Here is a 27,676-nt window from a genome sequence, read left to right as displayed (position 1 = left end):
CTGTTCTGTATCTGTGATGTTTTCCAGCCAACGCAGCTAGGGATGTAACACCCGGTTATGCCTCCGACGAGAGCTCCACAAGCTCGTCGCTGGGTGGAGGCAGCGGGGTTCCCAGGCATCCCTCAAGCAGCAAGCGCCAACCTCGAGTTGCTGCCTCTCGCGGAATACTGCAGCGCAGCTCCTACTGGGACCGCCGGGTTGAACAGGGGCTTGTGTCAGATAGCTCACTTGCTGAGGAATTCCCTCCACTCCATGAGGGACATCCGGACAAAACTACTAAGTCCTAAGGGTCTTGGGATAGCGATCATGCCTTGCCTTGCCATTATGCCATTTGAACATGCGAACCCCCCCGTACACTTCAGGTATGCCACTTTGACATAGTTGTTTTTCATTATACCTATTTTTTTTCTCTTTTTCAGTAAATTTTGTTTGTTTAGTATAGGAAAAAGCTGTTGATTCTGCTTGAACCCTTTTCTTCATTTTGCATGCAAATGTGGCATATCGTAATTATCATCCCCGAAAATGGATACTGACAAGTTTCGAGACACACGCCACACTCCTGTTCTTCATTCTTTTTGATTTAGCACACTTGCATAGCACGGAGTGCCATTCTTTTTTACATTTCCCTGCTTTGAGTGTTTTATTGTGTAAAAGCATCATTGCCTCCACAAAACTGAAGCTTTGCTAATGGGTTACATATATATTTTTTAATGGTACAACTAAATAGGATTTATTTCTGTGTTTTGTTGTACACGCCAGACTGCTTTGTGCCAGTCTGGTGCAAAATGTGCATAACAAATGATCATTGCCGAACATGTCTGCTGTGTGTTGTTAACATACTTCCTTTGATTGTTGAATGCGTCTATAGTGGGCTGCAGTATTTGATGAGGCCCTTTACTTTTTACTTGGTGAAACTGGCTAAGCTGCATTCGTTGAGGAACGTTAAGCCTATGTATTGATTTTATGGCAGCACAGGTCATCATTTGATCATAACCTTATGGTCATTTCCTGCTTCCTATGCTTTCACTGCACCTGGTCATTTTCATGAAAGCCCATTAACAAGCATACTGCCAATGTATGGCTGAATGTCGTAAAGCAATGTTGCTGATTGCCTCATGTTGCCTCACCAGTGTGCAAGCGATTTGAAACTTTTGGACTGAACGAATGTTGCTGTGTCTCGTAATTATTACTAGTGCTTTTCATTGTGTGGCGTCGATATTTCTACAACAACTGAGGCCACAGCTTCGCACAATTTTGCTCTCATCGCACAAGTATTCTAGTGAACTTCACACGAGTTGTTAACAATTGCTTGGCTGCTGTGTGCTTTTAAACTTTTTCATTCGTGCTTTTGATTTGCTTGCCACTGCTGTATTTTTCACGAACTTGGTTTCATTATTGTAACGTTTCTTTTGCACCTGCCGTATGTGTAACATAGTGTCTATGAAAAGTGCAAATTTGTTGTGAAGGCAAGCAGGAAAAGGACAGCTAGCAATCTATGTTTTATTTTGTGTTTGCCAACAAACTTTGCATCAATTTTCTTGAGCCCTGTGAGCGTGGTATGTCATCAACTGTAGAGCAGTAGATGATTTGCAGAAGAGTGAAACTATGTCATCGTTATGTAACAATTGCTCCTTCAGTACAGTGATCCAGAATTGGTATGCCTTAACTGCTAGAGTTACTCGTTAGTGGTTTAAAAATGAGCCTGTTACCCTTGCTGCAGAAAAAATGTGTATTTGTCATGATTCAGTCATATTACTGAGGTGAGTGCATAGCACTCATTTGTCTCAAGACAGTTTGCAGAAGTTTGAAACTATATTGACTAGAAGTTGTGTTTTATTTTCTTCTTCTTTCCAAGTGCCAAAAGATTAAGGCTGACAATTCGAAAATGCTGGGCTTTAACTATATTTCGTTCAGCAGTAGATGAAAAAATGGAAAAGGCAGGTTATATATTTAATTATGCTAACTCTTTACTTACTGGTAAAGGGCTACATTATTTGGTGCGTAAGTGGCGGAAATTAACTAGCTAATTGCTTTGTTCACTGTTCTTGCAGCCGCCATAAAACATGGTAGCTATGGGCCACTTTTAGTGATCAATTTATTGATTTCTCTCTGTTTCACAGTATAGTGTGACAGGTGTCTAGTGTGCCTACTTGCCTCAGGAAGGTCTTTATAGTATTTTGTATGTATTTAGGCTGTAAAGAAATTTATACACACACACACACACCTACACACACACACATATATATATATATATATATATATATATATATATATATATATATATAAACATATATGTACACCATATACACACTCTCTATGTATACAAAGAATAATTGCCTGGGAACTAACATAGGGTTCAGGTAATTACGTGCTAAAGGACCACTGACAGATATGTTTTTACGTATTGATTATTGAGCACACAGCTAGTCAGGGTTAGTGTGTGTGTGTGTGTTTGTTTGTGTGCAATAGCAACATTGCTGTGGACGTATGGCAAACATTTCGGACATGGCAGGCAACACATTCTGCTCTTTTTCAAGTGGGTGCCCCTGCCTCAATTTATCTACATTTGGGCTGTTGCCTTTATCACAATGGAAGGAATCCACATTCCTGCAGTAACATTCTGTCCATGAAATGCCTTCGGAATATCCTCGTCAGAGCTGCACAGTATTTTCACCATGCAGGCAAACTGCATGTACCTGTTGTCTTATATTAGGTTTTCATTGTTCTCGTTTTTTGTTGCACACACCACTTTTGATTGTGGATTTGCAACATTTCAGAATATATTGTTTGTGATAGTATTGTCCCAACAGCCTCTGATAATGCCAAGGCAGCAGCATATCCGTGTTTAAAGACATTGTCATTAACTCTGCTGTGTAGACTGGTCGCCAAAATCTAATTAGGCACAAATAGGGCAAATCTGCTGTTTCTGTTTCGTATGTTTGTTTTTGCCAACCTGATGCTGCGGACACGAATTCAGGGCCTTTGTACCTCTCGCCAGGATTTTCTTAGACTTACTTTATTTCACAAAAACAAGCTATTTTGGGGCTTTTATTGCCTCCCACCATTTTGATCGTGGCAGCTTCAAACAGCCGTTCATTCTGAAGTTTTTTTGCTCTTCCTAATGAGAGTCCTGTGCCTTATGCACTTCTAAGGGTGCTTGCAAGTTAACAAAGCTGTTTCAAGTGAAAGGCTGCAGTGTACAGAACCACTTCCTACAATGTGTTGGTGCCAGTGTGCGACTGTAAATAATCTTGCGCAATCTGCTGTGGGTGGTGAATTAAATAAACACTGTACTTTGTAGGCTGTTGTGTAATTATCTGTAGTTCTAAGTTTCCATGCTCTCGCTAAGTGCCAAGATTCTCCTGCGTGCTGTTCAAAATTTTATGCAAAGACTATTGCAAGTCACTGGAATGTATGGACTGGACTGGACTGCATCCTCGAGATGCTTTGTAGAAGTGTCACGAGCCAGCTTCTTTATTTTCTTTGTTGCGACAAGCGAATGCTTTTAAGTGCCATATTCTACGTTTCTGCCTCGAAAATCCGCCTTCTTTTTGAGCCATTTGCTTTCACAAACTAACACTATGTAGAATCTGTGTGACATTGTGCTGCCTGAATGATAGGCCCAGGTAAAAGAAGGGTCTCAGTGTTTTTTTTTTTTTGCACGAGTACAAATGTCATTGTTATTTTAGGCACCTGATAGCATGCAGCACTTCCTAGAAGATGTCACAATTTGTGATTCTCTCGCTCAGGCATGTGTAGTAGGTATAGGTTCTGCGTTTATTATAGTTAGCATCGTAGCCAATGCGTTGGCACTCGTAAACTTACGGGTTTGTTGTCGAGGGTGTGCCATTTGGCAGGGTTGCATTGTCCAGAAGAGTTTTACGAGGAGTGAGGCATGAACACGGGAGGATACGGAGGTTAACCAGAAAGTAAAAAAAAATACACCATCTCCTGCTAAATAGAACCATGCGCAGATGTGTTGACACTGGCGCTTATCGCCGCGTTGCGCAGGAAAGAAATGTGATGAGACACAAAGCACGCAGTGATGGACCGGTGTTTCTTGCTGGAACATGCTAATCGCTGCTAATTGACAATGACAGACAAAAGACTACGACTAGACACAGAGGCCCGCAGTCTGCGTTTAGTTAACGCGTACGCTTCGAATTTTGGTTGTTCGATAACGCACAAGACAGATCTCCCACCGGCACTGCTTTGGAGGTCAAGATCCAGTGCCTATGTATACGTAGTGGCCAGTGAACGTTTGAACTGCGCGAGCAGTTGGTTTTTTGAATCAAGAAACTCGCTAGCAGACATTGCCTGCATTGGCTCTGCGAGTAGAGAGGGGAAGACACGAAAGAAAAGAGGAGGAGGGGCGCGCATTCGCTGTACGGGTGGTCATGCCGCACACCGGAATAAGCTTGACGATAAGACGCTTCGCATCTAAAAACAAATAAAATGAAAACCGAAAGTCACAAACTTTTGGTGGATAACTGCTTGTCACTAGAAGATCGTGGCCGGAGAAGGGTGAGTTGTCTGGAATGAAGCTTGCGCCGGATGTGCAACTTCCAATTCCCGGCAAACGGTGCATTTAAGGTTGTCGTATTTTGGAGACTGGCTTCGGAGCTCGTTTTAATACAGCACCGCAGGAAATAACCCGCGCGAGCGTCCTGCCTAGTGCGCGTTTTTTCTACCACAGTAGCATTCCTCGCAACGCTTGTGTCGGCTTTTATCTTGCAATTTTTATGCGATGCAGCTGGTCAGCCTATTCTATTTTTGCTCGAACCGTGCTTGTCGCGGCAGTGCTCGCGTGTTTTTACACCGAGGTAGGTTGTACCGAGCGTTAGGTAATGCTATAAATTTTAACTTTATAATGAACATGACGGCGATGACAAAAATACTCCTGTAGTGTCCATATAGTTATCGCATTGAAAGAGAACTTTTCAATGGCACTGACCTATCGTTTAAGCTGATTACTACAGACGTGTGCATACCCGGATATATTATGAATGTAGTGTCATACATATTCTCGGCAAAAAAATGAGTTTTGCTATAACAAGTGATCGCAGTTTGAATTTTAATTTCCAGAATGGCTGCATGCCTTTCGTCAAAGCTTGTCTACAGAAAGTGTTGGATAAATTTACTGTGGTGCAAACTGTTTGGACCCCGGGTGCGCATTGTCGTTGGAAGCTGGTCACAGGCAACTAACTCTAGCACGTGCAGTTCTTAATGAGAGCCAGCATGACACGTGTGCTAGCAGTCTTAGCGCATGGTTCCTACATGATGGTGTGCTAGCACTGCACAGGCACAACTTGCACCTTTTGACGGCAACCAACACTGGTTTGATACGCTGTGGACAGATATGTCGTGGTCACAAAAAGCAGCAGTTCGGTATAACTTACGAGATTTGTCTCGCGCTCTCAGTAACACTGCGATATAGAGGAATGCTTTTCTGTCAGCAAAGACTTTTTTTCTAGAATTTACCAAAAAATTGCTTATAGCACAGAATAATGCACAATTCTGTCTTGATGAAAAATGCTATAATGAAATGGGATATTTACAATAGGAATTTTGAGATACTTACAGTTTGTTCAATCTAGAACACGTATAAACAGCAGATGAAAAAAAAACAGGCAAAGACTGCAAGCAAGGAAAATGAAAAAAAGAAGCAAGAATTAATGTTGGTTAGTGAACTACGAAGGAGAAAATGTTTATCATTGAAGTGCGACATTAAGTTTTTATCTCTCTAGAAGGAATGAGCACTTTCAAAGCATAATAGCTGTACATTGAGAGAATACGGGCAATAATTAAAATGCATATCTGGGGGGCTCTCGGCTCAAAAGGTATGTTTTACTTGATTTATGGCTGATATCTACAAAATGATGCTTATTTCATCGGCCAGGGAATTATAGCTAAAATGATCACTGAAAACGCGGAAACGCGAGGGAATTGGATTTGTGCAATTTGACTCCCAAAAAGCGATTTTGCTCATCAGACGATCGCCTCCGTCAAAAATATTCCAGTTCGCCTACACCCTACTCGATATGTGTTTGCGGGAACTTTCGCTAGTCGTAGACTGAATGTAGTTGTACGCGCTAATTATAATTAAAAATAAAATTTCCAATTCCGTGCACTCTTGCTACTCCTTGCTACTTTCATGAAGGTAAGCATTCCTTGAGCTTAATAAGGCATTGTCGAGGTATGGGGAAAAAAAGAATAATGAGGGCGTCATGAAAACAAACAAACCAAAGCTAAGCTTTTCTTGCGACTTTCCGCAGTCCCTAAAAAATGACTCTCTCGAGCATTCAGGCGCGCAGTGAACTTCCCGAAGTATGATGGAATGCTAAATTACAAGCGCTTCGCATTTCTTACACGCAGAGGTATGCGTACGCGGGGAGTGAAGAAAGATCACAAGTAAGTAGGAGCTTTCCTGTCGTCAACTTGTTATTACGTTTCTTGCAGCTTTCTGGCGAAAGCGTTTTCCCCCTCGAAGACGTAAAAGCATGTTACGCTGTTCTCGCGCAGTGAATGCGTGACGTCCAGTACTTACAACGCGACGACTAGTGACGACACTTTCCTAGTTAATCGTGCCATATCATGGCAAAGGGTGGCATTCTACGTGAGATAGCAACAATGTTGGAAAATGCACATCATGTCGGCGCCTACACTTCGGGAACGAGAGGATCTTGCGATGAGTTGTGGGTTTCAATAATATAAGCTTTTTTTTGAAAAGCAGGTCACTCATGTTCCCTCGTTAGTATTTGGAAGTGTTTCACAAGACTGCCACCCCCCACCCCACTGTTCTTTTTTTTTCGCGGTGTACCTGGATTTGGCTATCGGAAGCATATAGGTTGTTTTGCTACATTATCTCAAAACTGGTTGTACGTTTTGAGAATCCTCAATTTTTGTCGAATGGTGTTTAAGTGGGCTAACATAATTTTCATACGACTAAATTTAGTGAACTACACTTGATTGAAGTCTCGGTAAACGTAACCTAACGACAGTCGGTTGCGTGCAATGCGTTGTCCGGCTGTGTGCCCGTAAAGCGTGCTTTGCGGCAAACTTTAATGTATTGCAAAAAAAGCCAACAGTGCTATTGAAGAGAAAAAAATGGAGCGTTTTCGTCCTTGGCAAGAAAAAAAAACGCATTATTGTTAACTTGTGAATTTGGTGCCCTGGCGCAATCATCTAGTAGTTAAAACTGTTTAACGCTGTGGATAGTGTAAGGAGAGCAGAAGTTTAATATAGCCAGGCGAAATACATTACAGAAAACGCGCTGATTTAGAAAGAAGGTGAGCCCGTTTTCGGCTCAAAATTTCTGCAAATCACATCAGCGAACAACAAAGATTGCGCTCAAATTTCAAAGCTGCAAATCAAGGTCGGTAAGTCAGTTATTAAGTTACTAGAAAAAATACGATAGTTCCCCGAAGCCGCCACACAAACTTTACCTCGTTAGTAACTGAAATTATGAACCTAAAATACGTACACACGTACACATATAAATATAGGCGCGTTAAACTTTGTGAGCTTTTGACTTTCCATTTCTGACAGAAATGAAAACCGCGGAAACGGCGCCGTTTTCAATTGACCGAAGTCGATTCTAGTTAAGATGTGCGCGTAACGCGTTTAAAAGAGGTAACTCAATTTAGTGCCTGTAATGCCTCTTTCCGTTATTGTATTGTCCTGTGTTATTACCAGTTGAGAAGCTTAAACCCCCCATAATGGGCGAGTTCTGCGGAAAGAAGATTTGTGATATTCAAAAGAGGACGTCATGCGGTTCTTGAACAGTAAGAAATGGAAACTTAAGGGAAGCATCAGAAAGTCTGCAGTGAAGTCATGTGCCGGAGATGCTGTTTGTGTCGTAGCTATAGACGCTGCGAATGGTGCGCAGGTGAGGTTTCATCGACTATGTTCCGAACTTCAATCTTGTCATTTACTGACGTCACCTTCTGACATATTGTTCTCAAAACATGCATGATGTTTTAAACTTTAGCGTGTTATTTGTGATATCCTTCGTCTAGTCGGGAGTTGATATTCATACTCTCATTAGACTGTCCGAAATTTAAAGCATACCACGTGTTACCCCGTGAAACGCATTTGAAATGAGTTTTCAGTATGGCGTTGCCCGGCGTCAGCGCTTTCCACCTCTATCTGCGTGCCACGTGGCTTCCGAACTAGTTGCTAATGACATGGCCCAGATTCCGGAAACACGCGTAGTGCGGTCGTCGCTCTGTATAATGCTGGAGTATCATCGGTGCCAGCTGAGGCCGAGCCAGATTAACAACATCGGACGCGCAGGGCCGAAGTCACATTTGCAAGTCTGCGTCTTGCCGCGCACCGGGAAAAGTATGGAGGAGAAAAAAAAAACACGCACACATACCAAAGTCTTCGTTGACAATGACGCGCAAATAATTTCTGGCATATATGCATCTCGCATGTCTCGCAGGCAGCGGTATCTTCTTGAGTGAATGCGAATGCTGTTGTGTTTGTAGATAAGTCAGCTAGACTCCGCTTCTGTAATGGAGATGAATACCCCAATCAAGCAATTTAATTTTTCCATATTTTATGGCGGCGGCATGGCAAAAAGCACCAAGGAGGCGGCTGGGACACGTCTCCGCTCTTTTATGGCATAAGGCAACATTTTCGGGCACAAAACTCGTATACCAGATTTTAAGTTTTAGCGAAAGTGGATGTATGCTTGTAACGACGATTAAGGTAAACACTACAGACACGTAGTTGAAAATGAATAAACTTGTAAGGTGAGCTATGCACACCCATTAACTAGAATGCAGCTGCGATAACACCAAGATGAGGCTCCAGCTTCGACAGACACTGTGAAGTAAACATAATTCCAATTTTGTAATTGCACAATGTGCGTAACTAATGAGCATAAAATATTACCAGAAGGATATAATGACTGACTAAATGAAGTAAATTAGCAGTCTAATATGTTTACTAAACAAAGAACACGTATTGGCAATACATTATTGTTACAAAAGTAGAGAGAGGTGTACGAGTTATAACAAAAAAATGGCCCCGTACTGCATGTTTCTGCAAATATCTGCAAGTTTCTGCAAGTCTTGCGTGTGGAGAGAGTGAACAAGACATTTATTTGATGTTCTGCGCAAGAAAATGGGTGAGTGGTATTCTGGAGGCGCTGCTTTAGAGTGCCTCGAGCGTGCAGCGGAGGCGAACGAGCGCATCAAGCCACGTCACACGTGAGATATGAGCGCTATCTGGCAGTTATTTTGAAAAGCGAAGCGCGCATGCCCTGCGCGCCCGTCTGGGAAGTGATAAGGTGTAGAACGCAAGGTGACGGGTAGGTGCCACCACCGTCTCGTCTTAGCTAAGCGTTGGAAACACTCCCCGTTTCGTGCAAGCGTTTCATGGTCAGCGCAGCGTGATAAGCGCTACGGTCCTTAAAATTGCTTATGTATGCCTTTTCTAGTAAAAGACGCCCATGCAGAACATATACGTGTTGTTATGGTGCCCCAGACATGCGCAATAATTGCTTTTAAATTGACAATTGCACAAGCATGAACGCGCAACCTTGAGCAACATTGATGGGCGCTGCGGATGGGGTCGGCCGTTTCGAGTACCCAATGCCGTCAAGAGCGGACAAACAGGCAAATGTACAGACAGACAGACAAAATATTTTGCGTTGAAGGTCCCCAAGAAATACTATAGTCTTTAATAGTGTTATTATTAAACAGCTTCATGTAGGGTGTTCCAGTGTTTGTGTCTCTGGCGCTGTATATAAAAAAATTCCGCCATATCCACGAAGTGAATGATGATAAGTGGGCGAAGCTCCGGAGGTAAACCTGGTAAACCATGAATCCTCTGTACGTACATTTTGCCCACTCGATTTTATTACATCGCTCCCCCTAGCGTACGTCGCCGCACTAAATCGAACGATTGCCTTCAACCAATGACATGCGCCATATGTGACATCATTCCTATTTTATAAGATCTCGCGTCTTTCATCAACTACAAGTACCGCTTTCTAGTTTATAACATCTTGCATCTTTTCATCATCAGCTACAAGTACCACCATCTAGTAAACACTACAAGAACTAAACGAGAGGTGGCTACATACAGGAGACGGTACCGCCATCTAGTGAACACTGCAAGAACTAAACTAGAGGTGGCTACATACAGGGGACGGTACCGCCATCTAGTGAACACTGCAAGAACTAAACTAGAGGTGGCTACATACAGGCTACAGGGGACGCACAGCCCACGCCCTAAGGAGCTTCGCCCCTAAAAGAATATCGTTAAGCGGCTTGAGGCATTATGTAGAATGGCAAGTCGGAAGTTTCCAAAATTTTTAGGAGCGAAGCTCCTTAAGGCGTGGGCTGTGCGTCCCCTGTATGTAGCCACCTCTCGTTCAGTTCTTGCAGTGTTCACTAGATGGCGGTACTTGTAGCTGACGGCATTAAGTATTACGCTAGCCACCGCCCGATCTAAAGGGTACAGCCATAGTCATCCGTCCATCCATTCATCCGTCCATCCGTCCATCCATCCATCCATCCATCCGTCCGTCCGTCCGTCCGTCCATCCAAAAGATGCAAGATGTTATAAACTAGACGGCGGTACGTGTAGTTGATTATGAAAGATGCAAGGTGTTATAAAATAGGAATGATGCCACATATGGCGCGTGTCATCGTTCGATATAGTGCGGCGACGTACGCTAGGGGGAGCGTTGCAATAAAATCGAGTGGGCAAAATGTACGGAGGATTCATGGTTTACCAGGTTTACCTCCGGAGCTTCGCCCACTCATCATCATTCACTTCGTGGATGTGGCGGCACTTTTTTGCATATTGTCTGATATAGGAGTACTTATTTCTGAGCTCTCAGTTTCGCTTGCCGAGAGGGCTATTTGCTTCAAATATTCGTAACTCGAAGAGAAAAAGAAGCAGTCGTATCACTTTCCTGAATAATAATAATAATAATAATAATAATAATAATAATAATAATAATAATAATAATAATAATAATAATAATAAATATAATAATAATAATAATAATAATAGTATTTTGCTTGGGAAGGACGAAGTCGCTCAGTTTCCCCCAGTCAACAGCACTGTTGGCTTTTTTGCGGTCCTTATACGTTTGTAACAAAGCACGCTTTACAGGCAAAAATTCGAGAGCGTGGTTTTGCGTGATGCGTGTTTCGAATATACTCACCAAAACTGCGAGTAAATATAGAACACTGTTTATGAGAATGGCTGATTTGCTCTCACATGAACCAGACGATTCTCGAATTTTTCCGTTTCTACCGCGCACAATGAGTGAAAACAATACAAAATTGGGCTTTCGAGGCTGCTTACTAGCATTGGCTGTGATCGTATCATTTCGCAGTTTCATCCTTGTATCTTTTATATTTACCCCGTGTGTTGAAAACAAAGGGCCAGGAAACAGCACAGGATCAATGAAAAAAAAGGAAAACGAAGGGCCAGTGGGTGGTAGCTTTGTGCCTTTTTTCATAGTGCTCTGCGTGAATGTCTAGCATGAATGGCGTGCAGGTAATGACAGAACACATGCAACAAATGTAATGTAACACATGTAATAACAGCACACAATAGAAATGCTTTGGATAGCTTGATGCGCTGCATCGATTCAACAGATTGTTCTTAGTTAAACGAAAATTGATTCAGAACACTCAATAATAAGTGTCATGTACCTGTAATGGTGGATTCATCGAATGCCTAGGAAAGTTTTGGTGTTCACAGATCCTATGAAAGTTGGTGAGCTTGTGATCGCGAGCTCGTAGGAAACAGCGAAGCGGATCTAGTTAATTATAGGTGGTGAATTAGTTGGGAGGTTTGACGAAGAAACCGGGTCCAAGACTTTTGAACGGAGTCTATCACATGCGCACGCACCCACACACAAACACTCGGAGATTGCAGGTATCTTTGCAGCAGCAGGATATGTGTCCCGGAGTGCCTTCCGTGGCAGTGAGATGTGTGTGATGAAGGCTTCATTTTGAAGGCTTCTCTGTTGGTGATCACGAAACTGCAGTTGCTAGCAGGGACAATAAGCTCATGAGCAGCCTGGCGGGAAGCGTTGCGCTTGTGGTGCTGGGACATGCACCGCAGTTTGCAGTGGCTGCAAAAGCGAATTCAAAGATATGTAAATACATCATGAGGTGTCATGAGCCAAAAAGATTTCTCGTTTATTTTTAAGATAAAGCGTCACGAATCAAAGCAATCGCGTTCGTTGAACTCACTCACGAGGTAAGGCTTATAATAAACGCCTTAGAACTAAATGATAACAATGACATTCATTTGCGTTGCTCTAAATCTACAATGTACACACTTGAAAACTTTTAATAATATTTTGCAGGATTCAACCGCTGTACGTGAAAGTTTCTAATATTTACGAGGCGCAACAATATCAGCGATGTGACATCAGCGTTACATCGAATTTCGTAACAAGTAATCATACAGATCAGGATGATAGTGCGTGTGTATTTCTATGAAAAAAAAACCGGCAGAACCCACATACCATGGAAATCAATGCCATACAATAACCAGTTGTTACATACATAACTAGTTGTTCGCAGTTGCGCAACGATGTTAACAGCAACATGGGTATTACCGGTGTCAGAAACAGCAATTCGAAATGTAGCGCTTGTGCTTGCGAGGATGGTAGCCCTGGACAGAGGTGGATCCCCAGAGGGAGGGTGGTAGAGGCGATCACCCCCCCCCTCCCCATATCCCCTTAAAGCCTGTGTCGGCACCCCACTCTCTTCAGTACCTTTCATTCACCTCTTATCACCAACTATAACAATTGAGTGGGACTACTGTGATCACATATTAACAGTATTTCGGATATGACAGGGTTTTCATGCTACTAAAAGCAGGAAGACAGACCCCCCCCTTCTCCCTTCTGGTGTTACTTCAAGCGACCGTTCCCCCCCCCCCCAAATCGAGTCGCTGGATGCGCTCCTAGCCATGGATAGTTCATGTAGACCAACTTCAGTGGATTGCACTTAAATACAATCGACGCCAATCTGAGATGACGCTTGTATCATTGCAATCCATATGTAAACTTTGTATAATTAGATCAGCAACACTGCAACCACAATATACGTTTTGCCAACGTTACGCCTGCAAATGTCCTCTTACAAAGAAGTTTTAAGACCTGTTGTGGCTCTGTGGTAGAATACTTGATTGTCACGCAGTATGATTGGGTTATATTCCTGCCAGGAACATAAAATATACTATTTGAATTCATTGGGTCACCGCTGCCTATGTCAGTTTTGCTGAACGTTCTGACATTAAAATTACCAATGCCCGTTCTCATCGTTTATATGTAGGCGTAAACTTTCAAACATATGTGGTACATACACGCCTACTGCGGCCCGTGGTATGTGCCACATGTGTCTGCAAGAAAAGTATTGATGTCGTACGTGACGCAATTTTCAGATGATTCATGTCATGACCAGACATTCATAACCGCCAAACTCTCTTACTACCCCATAGGAATCTCGGTCTACCCCACGTTGAAATTGTGATCACAAGGCACCCAGATGCGGATAGATAGATAGATAGATAGATAGATAGATAGATAGATAGATAGATAGATAGATAGATAGATAGATAGATAGATAGATAGATAGGTAGGTAGGTAGTTAGGTAGGTAGGTAGGTAGGTAGGTAGGTAGGTAGGTAGGTAGGTAGGTAGGTAGGTAGGTAGGTAGGTAGGTAGGTAGGTGGGTGGGTGGGTGGGTAGGTAGGTAGGTAGGTAGGTAGGTAGGTAGGTAGGTAGGTAGGTAGGTAGGTAGGTAGGTAGGTAGGTAGGTAGGTAGGTAGGTAGGTGGGTAGGTAGGTAGGTAGGTAGGTAGGTAGGTAGGTAGGTAGGTAGGTAGGTAGGTAGTCCGCAAATAAATGCTTCGCGTTTAGCTGTGTAGCGTATGGTGCTCGCGAACCATTGTGCTTTCGGAATTAGTGCATCATGCAAGAAATCGCGTTACTTCTCGTATATATTGGGCGCTGCCAATCACGGTAGCCTGATGTTATAAAATAAATTGCAAGAGTGTAGACTTTACGCGTATAATTACTTGCTGCAGCGTGGTCACGCGAGGGAAGTAGGGGGTCCCCAACAGTCTATTTTGAGGGTGTCAATAGCGCAATGAAGTCGACCGCTTACGCAGCAAACTTCAAAATTGATTTAAGATACCTTCCAAGCTATAATAAGACATGAATATTATATCGTAAAATGAGATTGGGACGAAGAGACACGGAGCCACACCGGACCACGTGTTTTTTTTTCTTTTCGTGCCCGTCTTCTGCTACGCTATAGTAACAATGTCCAATTATGTTCGGTGCAAACTAGCCACACTTTCCGTCTTAACCGCCTTACTTGTACATACAGATTATTTTCTTATTATTGCGCTTGTTTATTGAAACACTGGCGAACACTTGTTTTGTGTGACCTTATTCACGTATCACCGAAGCAGTGCTTCGCAAAATCTTTTCGCCCGCGTGTTTACATCAGGTGAACTCTGTGAGCATCTACAGATGGGAGATGTCCAATTGGCATAATTTTTTTATTAAGCAAGATGCAACTGGGAAACTTGCGTGCTTACGTTACGTGCTTCACATTTTTAAGAATATAAAATTAACAATTTCACGCAATCGGTAAATATTCGCGTGATTCAAGCTCGGCATAGGATAAAAGAATGCATTTCTCTTGATACGGAGTCAAGGCGGACAGCAACGACGTGCAATCTAGGCTTACGTTGTACAGAAGTAGCCCGGAAGAACATTAGAAGCGCTTGGAATAGCAGAAGTGGTTGAATAGGGGAAGCGAAACTCCTACCACGCACATAAAATAAGTGTCCTGTAGCATAAATGAAATGCAGAGCATCAACCTCGAGGGAAAACGAGGGTCACGTGCATTGCAATTTGTGACGTACACGGAAGTGATCGCGCACCTTCAAGGTTCACCACAGCAGGCGCAAGCGGAGACCAGGGATCTGTCTCGTTACCGTACAAGTTGTGCCACCAGTCGCGCGACGAGCCTGCAAGACGACATTAATATACTCATCTTCAAACAATAGAAACGCGAGAAAACTGAGTACATAAAATGTACCGTAGAGTAAATTAAATACGGAGAATGAATCTCAAAAGAAAACGAGGGTCACGAGCATTGCGATTCGTGACATATGTTACTCTCTGAGAAGCACCGTGTGCCTCGCTCACCGGGGCTGCGGGAATGTGGCGAGTTATTCCATTCTTTGACAAGTAGCTTTCCGTGGAGTCCTTTTGAGATAAGCGTCGAGTGGGACGTAGGCCCGGAGCTTGCAGGTATCTCTGTTGAGAAGCGTAGACAAGGTTTAATTGTATACGATAACAGAGGTAATCGTCTCTTACATGCTTTGAGTAATGTGATATTTGGCCGCCACGTTTTCATTTCTATAGCTTACAGGATTGGAGAACTGTGTGAATGGGAACTTGCCCACGACAACAGCGTAGAGCACATGGCTATATGAAATAATAACAAACACGCGGGGACTAACCTAAACTTGAGGAAATCGCTGCCATCCCGCCATGTGAGCGTGAATTGTCAGTGAAACTGTATCAAACACCACACATGCTGATGTGGAGGAGGGGTGTATGTTTTGTTATTACTAAATAGTAATGGTAGTGATAATCACTTTGTGGTCGCTGGTGTAGACCGTGATTGGTTGCGCAGCCATTTTCAGTAAGGTGAGTTTCTTCATTTTGTCGAGCGTTGTGTTCACTCTGTCCTAGCTTGTGTCTTTAATTTAACGTTGTCTACCCATATCAATCTTGGATTGAACTCAATGAGTTGGTATACGGGCCGTAATTTTATATACGAGAGCGGGAAACATATACGGGGATAATGCAGGGTCGTTTGACGTCATTCGAAGCCTTCGTGTGAAGCGCAAAACAGCTGCCACCTAATCTTTACCGGATATGCGGGGTATAGCGTGTTCCCATCGTTCATAAGTGCCTCTTCATCCAGCACGTGATTTTCATGCTTGTCTTGTGGTTTTCTTTATTGAAACTAATGTCGGGTTATATTCTGTATGCCTGATTGCAATGAAAAATATGCCGTTTCTCTTCAATTGCTAACGCGCCCCTAAAACGGAGGTCGAAGCTCAGTTGTGGCATTGCAGTTGTGCATGAGCATGAATCTACGGGGAACACGTTCGTTGGTTCGCCTGCTCCGCTCTACGAATGTCCCTCTTTATCGTGCGACGTGAAAACGCAAGGAGGGAGCACATGTACTAGCAGAGGGACGCGCAAGTTGGTGGTTAAGGGCCCTTCATTCTGGCGTTTTGCGTTTGCGCCATGAAATTTTACGACCAACAATAGGAATGAAGCTGCGTTGTTATAGGAGTGCAAAAGAAACGTGAAATGAGAAGAACAGCGACAACAAAGAAATTTATGATAACTCATCAGTGTGGGCTGATTCGATTTAAGATCGCAAAGGTTGTCTCTAGGATTACAAAAGCAGAAATCTGCGACTGGATTGCCAAGAACTTGGTCCAAATGGGCCGTTGAGAACTCTGTTAAAGCGCAGCTAATAATAACCGCCGTCGCTCACCGTACAGATTGACGGTGCCCTTGGTCTCGCCGAAAGTGTTCTTGGCGGCACAGTGGTACTCTCCGTAGTCTTCCGGCTTGAGCCTGTGTACGACTAGCTGCATGCGCACCTTGTACATGGTGTGCTGCATGGTGACCACCGAGTACTTGACGTTCTGGTGTATCAAACGGTCCGCCCCCCGAGTCCAGTAAGTGACCGATCTTGGGTGAGACTCTAGGTTGCAATCCAGGGTCACGTCCGAGTCGACGCTCGCACCGACCAGCTGATTCGGGATCCAGATCATGGGTGCGACTAGAGCGACAGAGGGCAAACGTTCGCACCTTAGCTTGAAAATCACTCAGTTTAAGTTGTGTGGAGGTTGTCTCTTCTTCGACGAATAAAATAAAGACAACAATTGAGGCACAGTGAACTCAGGTTTTTGCCTATTCGTGTGCAAGAGCATGATTTGATTCAGGTTGAATAATTAGTGTTGTTACCACAGCGGATAGCCTATATTAGGCGAAATTAGCGATTACCAGCTATATCGTATAGCCCATATTTGACATCAGCGTATACGTTACTCATCATTTAACCGGCCGGAGCCAATATTAGACAAATGATAAGCCGTACTTAGCCGCAGGTAAATAGGATAGGTCATGATGCCATCCCTAAGCATTCGTCGTTCATCCTTCACAAATCGCAATGCAATGGTGGGAGAAGGGGGATAAGCTTTCGCGCATAAACAGAACAAAAAGATGCACAGTGTGAAAAGCGGTGCTACGTTCAGCAGATTGATGGCGCTGTTTTTCTGAGAGATAGCATTATTGTAGGCTGGAGTCACGAGATAAATTTAACTTCTTGCACGAGTAACATTGGCTTGTAATGACTTTCACTGCCGCCCCAATAATTCTGTGGTTCTGCAGACACTGCGGAATTTCACCCGCCTATTAAGCGGGGATTACCGGAAAGTTTAACCCTTTTCCTCTAACATAAGCTACCGTGCCACCAACTTGTAACTTGATCTTCTCATCGTCTTGTTTTATTTGAATACCACTTTGCATTGATAGCCCCCATTTGCCTACGCTCGAGGTTTTCAGATAACGATGGTCGTTGGCTCTAGAGCACCCTTGTGACGCTCGTTACGCAACTTCGTGGTGTTTCGAAAGTACACGCGTGAAAGGAGCGCCCATGTGTGTTGTGGCTCGTAGCTGATCGAAACCTTTCACTTTAAAGTTTCTATTGACAACATACTGGCTGGTGCGTGCTGGAGAACATGCTGGTATTCCGGTTGAAGACAGGAAGACCGAAAGAAACAGTTGTTGATTTGACTTCATCGGGTCATAATTAAATTGATAGTTTATTTAAACGGGGTATATTATAAGTCTTTCTTTAAGTTTGTTCTATTACTGAACGTTCGCTACTGCGAGTCGAACATGTGTGTTTAAATAACTATCACGGTCGCAGTTGCCTTCAATGGCGCTGTTGAATTTTATTAAGTCTAGCGATCACTGGATATATATCCTTTCTGTAAAGCAATGTAAAATGCCGCGAATATTGTTCCTAAGTTAAGTTGACGAAATAACTTACAGAGAATAAAGCATGTTCGGGGGATTTAGATTGCATGAATAACCTTACGGGAAGGGAACAAATTTGTTTCTAGAGGGCCGTCGTTCTTCCTGTTTATGAGACAAGTTAGGAAGAGTCAGCCCTTCGCATGCAGACATGATCTCTGCACATAGTTATACATTCCTTTCGTGGTGACTTGACAAGCTTTTATCATTCACTCGTCACCTACCACACAACAGACTCATACATTTTACAAATGCTAATGTAATTTCAGGCTCTTCAAATGCACAGCAACGGATTTCTAATGACTTCTAACGTACTCACAGCTGACTGCAAGGACGATCCGCTTGCTGACCGAGGGCAGCACACCGTTGGTTGCAATGCACAAGTAGGCACTCATATGCAGGCGGGAAACCTTCGTTATGTTTAGCCAGGTGCCCTTCACCGACAATGCTGCGAATCGTAGAGGATTACATGACCGTTACGAGAAGTGCAATCATACAAACGCGCACGATAAGCTTATCGCAGTGCATGCACCGAGAGTCACGGCTTAGTCACGAAGTTCAGCAAACCAGTCCATTACTGCGTAAAATGAAGCGAAAGCAACAGTTGCTGCCTTGACGAAGACAAGCACACACGTCGAAACATTAGGTCCAGGGACATTCTTTGTTCAACGAATTCTCTCTGGTAAGATAACATGTTTAATATTTTTCAAGTGCATTCTGCTGGAGTAAGGAGTCCGAGGCCCGAAACGAACAGCGTCTGAAAAATGGAATCTACAAAGCAGAGCGTATCTATATGGGAAGCACAGTGTGGTTTATTAAGCGGCTCATACTTGGCGCTTATTCTCGGGTTCATTATCCTGACAGATGTTATTGGCTCACAAATTGAACCAATGTATAATGAGAGTATATCAGCAAGTACCTCAGGTTCATTTCAGATTTCATTGATGATTAATATGTGGGGTTTAACGTACGTTGCAAAACCCCCATATGATTATAAGAGACGCCGTAGTGGAGGACTCTGGAAATTTCGACCACCTGGGGTTCCTTAACGTGCACACAAATCTGAGTACACGGGCCTACAGAATTTTCGTCTCCATCAAAATGCAGCCGCCACTGCCGGGACTCGATCCCGCAACCTGCGGGGCAGCAGCTGAGTACCTTGGCCACTAGACCACCGTGGCGGGGCGATTCGGATTTCAGGAAAGCTATATATACGGGTTTTGTAGTTCTGGTAAAAACCTCAGGGAGCACATAAAAAAGGCTAAACACCTCCACAGTGTTTGCATGGTGTATCGCTAGGCATTCTGGCGTCACCAAGGTTGTCTCTGACCTTTCTTGGATGGGTCGAGCGAGATGTACTGGGCGTCCTCTCTCCGCCACGTGATATCCGGTTCCGGTGTCCCATTCGCCACGCAGCGCAATGACACTTCGCCACCTTCAGCCACTTCCGTGCTGTCACTTGTCAGATTGTTGTAGATTTTGGGCGGCACTGCGATTCACGACATGTTGAAAATTTTCTGCCTCATATTTGTGGCAACTGCAAAAACAATGCTTATATTTTCAGAAAGAAAAACTTTATTTTATTTGTAGTATTCTGTTAACCCAAGGAGGTTGTAAGCAGGAGTAGGAATACAAAAAAAAATGATGCAATACGTTCATACTACACAAAATAGGCGATAACGACATGCTACACACCATGACTACTTATTTACAGAAATCATCATCATCATCATCATCAGCCTGACTACGTCCACTGCAGGACAAAGGCCTCTCCCAAGTTCCGCCAGTTAACCCGGTCCTGTGCTTGCTGCTGCCAATTTATACCCGCAAACTTCTTAATCTCATCGGCCCACCTAATCTTCTGTCTCCCCCTAACCCGCTTCCCTTCTCTGGGAATCCAGTCAGTTACCCTTAATGACCAGCGGTTATCCTGTCTACGCGCTACATGCCCTGCCCATGTCCATTTCTTCTTCTTGATTTCAGCTAAGATATCCTTAACCCCCGTTTGTTCCCTAATCCACTCTGCTCTCTTCTTGTCTCTTAAGGTTACACCTACCATTTTTCTTTCCATTGCTCGCTGCGTCGTCCTCAATTTAAGCTGAACCCTCTTTGTAAGTCTCCAGGTTTCTGCTCCGTAGCTAAGTACCGGCAAGATACAGCTGTTATATACCTTCCTCTTGAGGGATAGTGGCAATCTACCTGTCATAATTTGAGAGTGCTTGCCGAATGTGCTCCACCCCATTCTTATTCTTCTAGTTACTTCAATCTCGTGGTTCGGCTCTGTGGTTATTACCTGCCCTAAGTAGGCATAGTCTTTTACAACTTCAAGTGCACTATTACCTATCTCGAAGCGCTGCTCCTTGCCGAGGTTGTTGTACATTACTTTCGTTTTCTGCAGAATAATTTTAAGACCCACCTTTCTGCTCTCCTTGTCTAACTCCGTAATCATGAGTTGCAATTCGTCCCCTGAGTTTCTCAGCAATGCAATGTCATCGGCGAAGCGCAGGTTACTAAGGTATTCTCCATTGACTCTTATCCCTAACTGTTCCCATTCTAGGCTTCTGAAAACCTCCTGTAAGCACGTGGTAAATAGCATTGGGGAAATTGTGTCCCCCTGCCTTACACCCTTCTTGATTGGTATTCTGTTGCTTTCTTTATGAAGCGCTATGGTAGCAGTTGATCCCCTGTAGATTTCTTCCAGAGTGTTTATATATACTTCCTGTACGCCCTGATTCCGCAGTGTTTGGATGACGGCTGATATTTCTACTGAATCAAACGCCTTCTCGTAATCTATGAAGGCTATGTATAGTGGTTGGTTATACTCTGAGCATTTCTCTATTACCTGATTGATAGTATGAATGTGGTGAATTGTTGAGTAGCCTGTTCGAAATCCTGCTTGTTCCTTTGGTTGATTGAATTCTAATGTTTTCTTTACTCTGTTAGCAATTACCTTTGTAAATAGCTTGTATACTACAGAGAGCAAGCTGATCAGCCTGTAATTCTTCAAGTCCTTGTCATCTCCTTTCTTATGTATTAAGATGATGTTAGCGTTCTTCCAAGACTCTGGTACTCTTCCCTACAGAAATAATAGCAACACTTAAAACGATAAGCACCGTAGTAAATAACTGCACTATAACTATTATCTTCGATATGCTAGTAATCCATATTGCACACAGAATAAATAATTTATGTACTTCGTCAAACTTAAGATTATCGATACTGAATTGTGTATTGCCAAAAAAAGAACAAAAAAACAAAAAAATAGCACATACGTAGACACATACAAGTGAACATTGGCAAAAAAAATTTAATTATACTTCAAGGGTGTACAAAAGAGCATTAAGCGACTGAATGAAATCTGCTGTTGTCAAGCGTTCTACGAGATCTGCTGGAAGCTCATTCCGTTCACTTACCACTCGCGAGTAAAAAAAAAAACGCCATGCCTGAGCAGAAGGCGCAGCACAGTCACAGCGAAAGCTAGAAAAGCGGCCTTGCAGAGCCTTTTCTAAACACTCATTGGGTAACTGCTGTAAGCACACTTGCTTTATACCCACTACAGCATTAATAATACAAATTTTTGGGTGGTAGGCCGGCATTCACTATGCTATTTTTTGTCATCCTTAATTGATTGACTGGTATGTGGGTCTTAGCGTCCCAAAACCACCATACGGTTTTGAGAGACACCGCAGTGGAGGGCACTGGAAATTTCGACCACCTGGGGTTCTTTGACGTGCACCCAAATCTGAGCACACGTGCCTACAGTATTTTCGTCTCCATCGAAAATGCAGCCACCGCCGCCGGGATTCTATCCCGTGACCTGCGCGTCAGAAGCCGAGTATCTAAGCCCCTAGACCACCGCGGTGAGGCTCTTCCCGTTAAAGCGAACGACTTCGTTAGTAAGCCGCGGTTTTGAAATCTATACGCATTTTCTTTTTATAGGTGAAAAATCTTTGGTGCACTTAAGACGAGATTTTTGAAAAATATCCACAACTACTTGATATTCATCCACCTTATTGGTAGAAAGAAAATAAATTTGAAAATAGTTCGTAAAGTGCATCCTTAATGCTCACGTCAGTTGCACGTGCAGAAGCAGGGACAACTCGCACTTCGTTTCGTTCTTTGGGCTCATGGCCAAGATTCAGCGTCAGTATTATAAACTTGTGGTCTGATATTTCATCTAGAACGGCAACTACGCCTTGTTTACTAAGTAGGCTTCAGTCAACGAGAAAAGGCTCTGGAATAGATGTCACTGTGTTGCTAACACCTTGGAAAGGTTGGAAGAAAAAAAAAAACAAACTAGATCAGTTAACTGTTTTGCAATCTGAAACACATGAAAGGGGGTCACTCTGACAAAAACGTTAGGAATACGGTGCGTATTCCCCTTTACGGTCTATTCTAGCTCACGGCTGCAAATGTGACTAAATTTTCAGAATCAGAGGCGTTTGCAAATGAGTTATGACGTTTCAGAACTGCATGGTGAAAAAATAAACCGTGTTTCAAAACTTTGTGGGTCACTGTTGCCGATCAGCGGCGTCAGCTGGGCTGCCGCTGGGAGGCGGCACTCACAAGCGACGAGCTGGCCGACTAGCTTTGGGCCGTCCGGAAAGCCGAGGATGGCGCCCGGGTGCAAGGACTTCGAGCGGTCACCTGAGGCACCGCCATCATGATCAAGGGAGAGTGGGAAGGGACAGGGGTTAATCCCCTCTTCCTTCACCTCGCCCGGTAAAACTGCCGGACTTTAAATATAGTCTATTCATTCATTCAGTAACAAGTAATAAAATGCTAACACTGCTAAAAAAAATGACTGCTGCTTCTGACAGACAGGGTGAGAAGTGCGGATATCGCGTCACTGAAAAGTACACGTCCACCACTTCTTGGACAGCAGTAAACAGAAGCGTGTTTATATATAATACGCGCATATTTACCAACTACGTTGAGGTATCCGACCTGAGACTTCATGGGCGATGTGCTGATCTGGCACATGTACGTTCCCCGGCCCCTCTCCTGGACGCGGTGAATGTGCATGTGCCACGTGCGGTGGCCGTTGTGGGTCACCTTGAAGCGGGAGTTGTGCGTGATCACGTTCTTCGCCAGTGTCAAGAGCGTGAACTTCTCCACGTACATCCAGGCCACCTGAACAGTAGACGATTCCGCCTTGTAAGGCGTGAAGCAGTGGCGCGTACGAAAAATTATGATATAGCGGTTCTACTTTTGTTTGACCAGTGGGTGAACAGTTTTTCCCGCCTCGAAGAAGAGAATAAAGTATAAGGCAAAAGAGAACGTTGACGTGGTGACGATCGTAATGACATGAATGCTTTTTCAATTTTGCCTGGATGCCCCGCCGTGGTGGTCTAGTGGCTAAGGTACTCGGCTGCTGACCTGCAGGAGGTCGCGGGGTTGAATCCCGGCTGCGGCGGCTGCATTTGCGATGCAGGCGAAATGCTGTAGGCCCGTGTGCTCAGATTTGAGCGCACGTTAAAGAACCTCAGGTGGCCGAAATTTTCGAAGCCCTCCACTACGGCGTCTCTCATAATCATGAGGTGGTTTTGGGACGTTAAACCCCACATATCAATCAATCAATCAATCAATCAATCAATCAATCAATCAATCAATCAATCAATCACTTTTGCCTGGAGTGGAGGGATGAACGGAAGAAATTCAAGAATCTTCTCGTTCACGTGGCCAGTACATATAAGCGTCTCTCTTTGAAGTGATTGTTAGGATGATTACCATTTTTAAATACCCGCATATGTTCAGTTCTGGTCGTCTTCTTTTTTACACGCTCACCGTGTGCCACTGTAGAGAGAGAAAAATATTTCTTCGCGGCGAGGTATAATCACTGTCCGGTAATTATCAATCGTTTACGTTCATTCCTGGCTGCATGCTATAGAGTGCCGAGCATCATCTCATATACGCGATAATTGGTGTGCAGAAAATTTGCTTGAGGTCACAGTACAAGTTAGAGGCATGCTATGCATTGTAGTTCGAGAAGATAATGGCGACACAACATTGGTTCACAACTGTCAAGACAAAATATTGTTTTAAATTCAATAACTTCAGTGAACATTGAGATGGCTCAATATTACTTTGCAGTAGTTACTCGCGTACTGCGAAGTAAGATTTAGGTACAGAATTACCTAAATTACCGTACATAATTAGAGTGATTGAAATTTTTCTACAATTTTATGGTGCATAGTATTTTTTGGTGCATAGTAAAAGAAAATAAATGAAAAAAACTAGATGAATAGAAAACGCTGGGGGTAAACCTGGTAAAAGTAACCGGTTTGGTACCCTGCAAAGAGGTGGTGAAATAGGGGTTGTAAAGAGCAAATTAGTAAGTCTTAGAGCGTGCACTTGTTTGATGAGGTTTAAGAATATTCCTTCAAAATATAGCCGCCGAAAGATTGTTCATACTGAGTTATGCACCAGTAGAAATCACATAAAAAAAGAGGCACATGTCTGTAGCGAGCAATTATTTTTCTTTATGCTTCGAATAGCGCCAATGAACAGTTTTCACTACAAAGAGAGAATCCGCCGACAATGAAGCTATTGCTTGCTGTTTTGTTAACATTTTATTATCAAAACTCCGATCAAGGAGCCAATAGTGGCACTCTCAACATTTCTGCTGCTTCCAAAATGAAGGAGTATTCGTTCTATATAAGGTAAGCATATTCTACAAAGCGCAATCAAGTGTGATATGCGGGATTTTTACGGACAGTTTAGCTCAAAGCAGTTTGCGTACTTCAGTTAGTTAACGTTACCTAACTAGTGGCTACTTGTACGCGCCGGTCTGAATGACCTAAGTGACATCGCAATACGCCGTACATGCTTCGCGAATGCTAAGGTTGCTGTAGTAGGCAACAAAACTTCGTGTACAGCCAAAAAAAGAAATAGTGCAACTCAACTTAACTGGTAGCGTATGGCGCGAAAAGGCGTTCACCCAGGCTGCATACTGACAACGTCCTGTTTATACAGACACTGGAACCAAGTTTGTCAAAATTTGCTTCAATTCACACGTTCTTGGCTGAGCGTTGACCGTAAATTTCGCTCGGGGATGGCTAAAGCAAAATAGAAGAGGGCACGAACACTGTTAAAGAAGAACAGGAACGATTGATCGGACATAAATATTGACAGAACAAGGCGAAACAAGGGCGGAGTGCATACTCTGTTACCAGTGACGTGCCCGGGCCCCGGCTACTCATATACACTATACATATCACGCTCCTCACTCAAAGACGAGGCGCCCGCTCGGTTTTCTCGGGGGATCAACAACCGTCAAAGAGCGGAGGATACCAGGTTTTTGAAAAACGATCTCGGGCAAATGCCCACATATATTACGAGCGGCTCGTGTGCACGTCAGCCGAGTTCTCACTCGTGGCCCTCCTCTCTCTCCTTCTGACAAAAGAGAGAGAGGGGGATGGCGGAGACACAACCGGCCGCGCGAGACACAAAAGAAGAAAGAGAAGCGGCAGATAAAATGAAGAGAATTCCGCGCTTAAAAACAAGTTGAGCACGGAGGACATTGCTTCAATGCTTGATTGTAAAAAACGACTGACAGCCATTTTCTTCTTCATCATCTTTTTCTCTCTAGTCGCGTCTTCACATCGCATACGGCGGCGGGCGTCTTCAAGCGAGGCTCGGTCCATTATTACAACACTTTCGAGCCACGCAGGTCGCGTCTAAGGATGTGGCCCGAGGGGCATGGTGAGATTTATGCCGTCTTGTTTTTCCACGTTCCAGTACGAGAATGTTCGGGCCGGGTGGGGCAGAAACACGTGATCTGTTATCTGGTGCCATAAAATTTCAGTTTGAAAAAACGAGCGCGCCTCTTAAATTTATACGTGCTATATATTTCGCGGCATTGCGAGAGAGTCGAGAAAATAGCCGTGGCGTAACGGCGCATCTCGCTGTGCGCTTGTCTGCGAGGCGCGAGCTGCCGAGGTCGCGCTACAGATTAAGTCACTTCGCACGTTCGTGACGAATCCGAGACGACAGCAGTTGGCTGTCGTCTCATACGGGCAATAATGGTTTGTGGTACACCACGATTTCCCTCTCTTGAGCTGCTGAATCTCAACTAAAAACAGCTAACCAATACGCATATATCCTAACACATAATAATAAACCATCATTACCACGCAGCATATAAGTAGTAGGTATTGTGATGCTGTCGACTTCCATACAAGCTCAGCGCTACCAAGAACGTTGGCGTGCGCACACACACACACACACACACACACACACACACACACACACACACACACACACACACACGCACACACACACACACACACACACACACGCACACACACACACACACACGCACGCACGCACACACACACACACACGCACGCACGCGCACACACACACACACACACACACGCACATATATATATATATATATATATATATATATATAGATATATATATATATATATATATATATATATATATATATATATATATATATATATATATATACATACACGCGCTTGCTTGCGACAATTAAGAGTTTTTTACGTGTAATATATTTTTTCATGCAGGGTTTTAAATTTTGCTGCTCTTAAATGTTTTTATTTTCAGTAACAACGCAATAGTTATTGGTGCTAAATATTTATATTGCAATGTGTATTGCAACGATTCCCCACACGCTATCATTATTAGCCTACAGCACTCGACGATTGCTTGAAACCAAAGCCTCTCAGTTTTTTTGTTTTTTTTGCATCATATTGCGACTTCTTTGTCGTCGCGTAAAACCAACAAAGTGCCTTTCGTCAACTACGCAGCCCCCCCCCCCCCCCCGCCCTTTTTTTTTTGTCCCAGGAAATGCGTGCAGCGAGTCTGTGGGAGATGAAATACGCAGCTGTTCTTTCTCAGTGGCACGCCCGATGGTTGTTTACAAATCGCACCCATCGAAGCGAGGGCTTTGATCTCCGTGCTGGCGACACCATTTCACGCGCCAAGAGCCAGGTCACACTCCACGTCAGGGAGATTGCAGCGTTGCGTGCCTCGGTATGTACCCTATTCTTCATTCTCGACGGAAAGCTGAATCGACACTACGGCAAGCTCTGCATCCGATGGACTCAAGTCACAAGAATCGCCTCTTTTCATGCGACGTCAGGTCTATTTTCACCTTCGCTGTATAACAGTTCGTGGAGTGGAAAATTTTTCAGTCGAATCAATGAGCTATGAGGGGCTTTTAAGTGAGGCTGTATTGTACGTTGCAGGTAAGGTTTCAGGTGGACGCGTGCCCCGCCGCGGTGGTCTAGTGGCTAAGGTACTCGGCTGCTGACCCGCAGGTCGCGGGTTTGAATCCCGGCTGCGGCGGCTGCATTTCCGATGGAGGCGGAAATGTTGTAGGCCCGTGTGCTCAGATTTGGGTGCACGTTAAAGAACCCCAGGTGGTCAAAATTTCTGGAGCCCTCCACTACGGCGTCTCTCATAATCAAGTGGTGGTTTTGGGACGTTAAACCCCACAAATCAATCAATCAACCCCACAAATCAATCAATCATCAGGTGGACGCAGAGTAAGATCGTCATTTATCTGGCTT

General features: G+C 43.8%; 1 protein-coding gene across 1 annotated transcript in view; it reads right to left on the bottom strand.

The window, feature by feature from the left end:
- Window positions 1-11,548: 11,548 nt before the first annotated feature.
- The window catches only part of LOC142814685 (lachesin-like), a 50,816-nt gene continuing 34,688 nt past the window's right edge, over window positions 11,549-27,676 (bottom strand). The window contains exons 3-9 of the mRNA XM_075893858.1: window positions 23,054-23,261; window positions 19,459-19,617; window positions 18,448-18,576; window positions 16,579-16,869; window positions 15,207-15,317; window positions 14,939-15,025; window positions 11,549-12,106 (exon numbers count right to left, since the gene is read on the bottom strand). Coding sequence (XP_075749973.1) covers window positions 12,006-12,106; window positions 14,939-15,025; window positions 15,207-15,317; window positions 16,579-16,869; window positions 18,448-18,576; window positions 19,459-19,617; window positions 23,054-23,261 — 1,086 coding nt within the window. The 3' untranslated portion in view covers window positions 11,549-12,005. The remainder of the gene's footprint in view (window positions 12,107-14,938; window positions 15,026-15,206; window positions 15,318-16,578; window positions 16,870-18,447; window positions 18,577-19,458; window positions 19,618-23,053; window positions 23,262-27,676) is intronic.

This window comes from Rhipicephalus microplus, chromosome 1 (assembly GCF_043290135.1).
Source record: "Rhipicephalus microplus isolate Deutch F79 chromosome 1, USDA_Rmic, whole genome shotgun sequence".
Classification (NCBI taxonomy): Eukaryota; Metazoa; Arthropoda; class Arachnida; order Ixodida; family Ixodidae; genus Rhipicephalus; species Rhipicephalus microplus.
This window is presented reverse-complemented; position numbering and strand designations above follow the sequence as displayed.